Source organism: Sinocyclocheilus rhinocerous, unplaced genomic scaffold (genome assembly GCF_001515625.1).
Source record: "Sinocyclocheilus rhinocerous isolate Xijiao unplaced genomic scaffold, SAMN03320098_v1.1 scaffold1283, whole genome shotgun sequence".
In the NCBI taxonomy this organism is placed as follows: domain Eukaryota; kingdom Metazoa; phylum Chordata; class Actinopteri; order Cypriniformes; family Cyprinidae; genus Sinocyclocheilus; species Sinocyclocheilus rhinocerous.
In genome coordinates, this window is record NW_015642522.1 from 247,189 (window position 1) to 248,944 (window position 1,756).

At 36.2% G+C, this 1,756-nt stretch overlaps 1 protein-coding gene across 2 annotated transcripts in view; it reads left to right on the top strand.

Moving 5' to 3' along the window:
• The window catches only part of hyal2b (hyaluronidase 2b), a 16,820-nt gene extending 15,387 nt beyond the window's left edge, over window positions 1-1,433 (top strand). For both annotated transcript variants that reach the window (XM_016572985.1, XM_016572984.1), the window contains exon 4: window positions 435-1,433. In XM_016572985.1, coding sequence (XP_016428471.1) covers window positions 435-821 — 387 coding nt within the window. In that variant the 3' untranslated portion in view covers window positions 822-1,433. The remainder of the gene's footprint in view (window positions 1-434) is intronic.
• Window positions 1,434-1,756: the final 323 nt, after the last annotated feature.

Consider the following 1,756-nt stretch of genomic DNA (forward strand, 5'->3'; position numbering starts at 1 on the left):
TGTATATTTTGTGTATTTTATATATATATATATATATATATATATATATATATATAAAATACACAAAATATACATTCTTACACAAATTATTTATATGTATGCATATATATATAATCATATGAAAAATATTAAATGACTATTTATATTAATCCTATACAAAATTTTAAACTTAAAATTATATATAATAATTCAAATATTTATAAATTATTTTCTAAGTAAAAAAAACAAAACATTATTCTAGATAATGAGAGTAATAGAAATAGAGTAACTATTTCTTTTAAAATGCCAATGCAGAAGTAGATAATCATTAAATAAAAAGTTAAATATTGGACAATTAATTAGTGATTGTGAAAGATATTGGTCTAATTTACAACCTAATGTACAAAAATGCTAAAAGTCGTATTTGATTAATTCTTTAATCTTGTATCTTCCAGACGGCTTGTTCCAGTCTTAACGAATACCTGCGAGGGCCGTTGGGTCGCTACCTACTTAACGTGACGTCGGCCGCCGAGCAGTGCAGCAGAAACCTCTGCGGATTTCGCGGCCGCTGCCTTCGCAAACGTCCCGACACGGACACGTACCTGCATCTCAGCCCAAACACCCACAGCATAGAGCGGCAGGGAAACACGCTGAAGGTCTCGGGCCAGATGGGAGAAGAAGAGCTGAGCCGCGTGCACGACGAGTTTCAGTGTCAGTGCTATAACGGCTACGCCGGCGACGACTGCAGCCAGAGGGATGCTGGGAATAGAGCCGCCCTCGTCTGGACCACGGTTTTGCAGGTTTTGCTGTTGCCGCTGCTCTTGATGGGGTTCCTGCACTGAGGAGTTCGGTGGAAGCGGTTTGAGGTCGATACGCCGGACTTTCTCATCAAGAGATGCGCAACGTCAACGGCAGGAAGGCCTTTTGTTCGCTAGAATTTGAACAGAAATGGAGAATTTGAATGCGTGCGCTAACTCTGTGAGCTGAATGTACAGCACAGCGGTGGCTCAGTGTGTTTTTGGGTCGAGTGCATCGCCCCCTGCTGCATGGGAGGAAGAACTGCGCCAGGTGGAATTGTGATTTTTTTTTTGGCTAGGTTTGTGTATGTGCGATTGAAATTTTGTCTTGTCTTGTCTGTCTGCATTTTTTTATAAAAAGTAATTGATGTGGTGGTTTCCGCTGTCATTCGAGGCCTTTTTTATTTCTTTGCTGCCTTTATACCTGCGTAGAACCAGTTGTGACCTTATTTCTGCTGTGTGTCACATGACCAGCTCCTTAAAGGGACACATTTTGTTACTTGCAACGCTGCTGCCTCATTAAAGCCTCACTTAGATTGAAACCTGTCTTCTGTATCACATTTCACTCTAAAATTAAAAGAAATTAGAGAAATTATTTTACATGAGGAAAATGGAGCCTGTTGTAGGATCATTTTAATTTTTTAGCATCGTTTTTTTATTTATTTTCATGACGGTTGTGCATTTTCCTTCCAGAAATTCTCATAATACATTTTTTAAATTATTCTCATAGTTATGCATTTGTTTTCTTAGTAAAAAGAAAATCATAATGATTTGTAAATTAAGTCATACTAAAGGCAATACAACTAGGTATAAAATGTACATTATTATAAATTATTATACTATATTATTATACTATGTTTTCCATGACACATTGTACTTCAAAATTAAAAGAAATGAAATTACATTTACAAAAGAAATTACATGTTCCTTGAGGAAAATGAAGCCTGTTTTAGGATCATTTTGTTTTTTGTTTTGTTTTT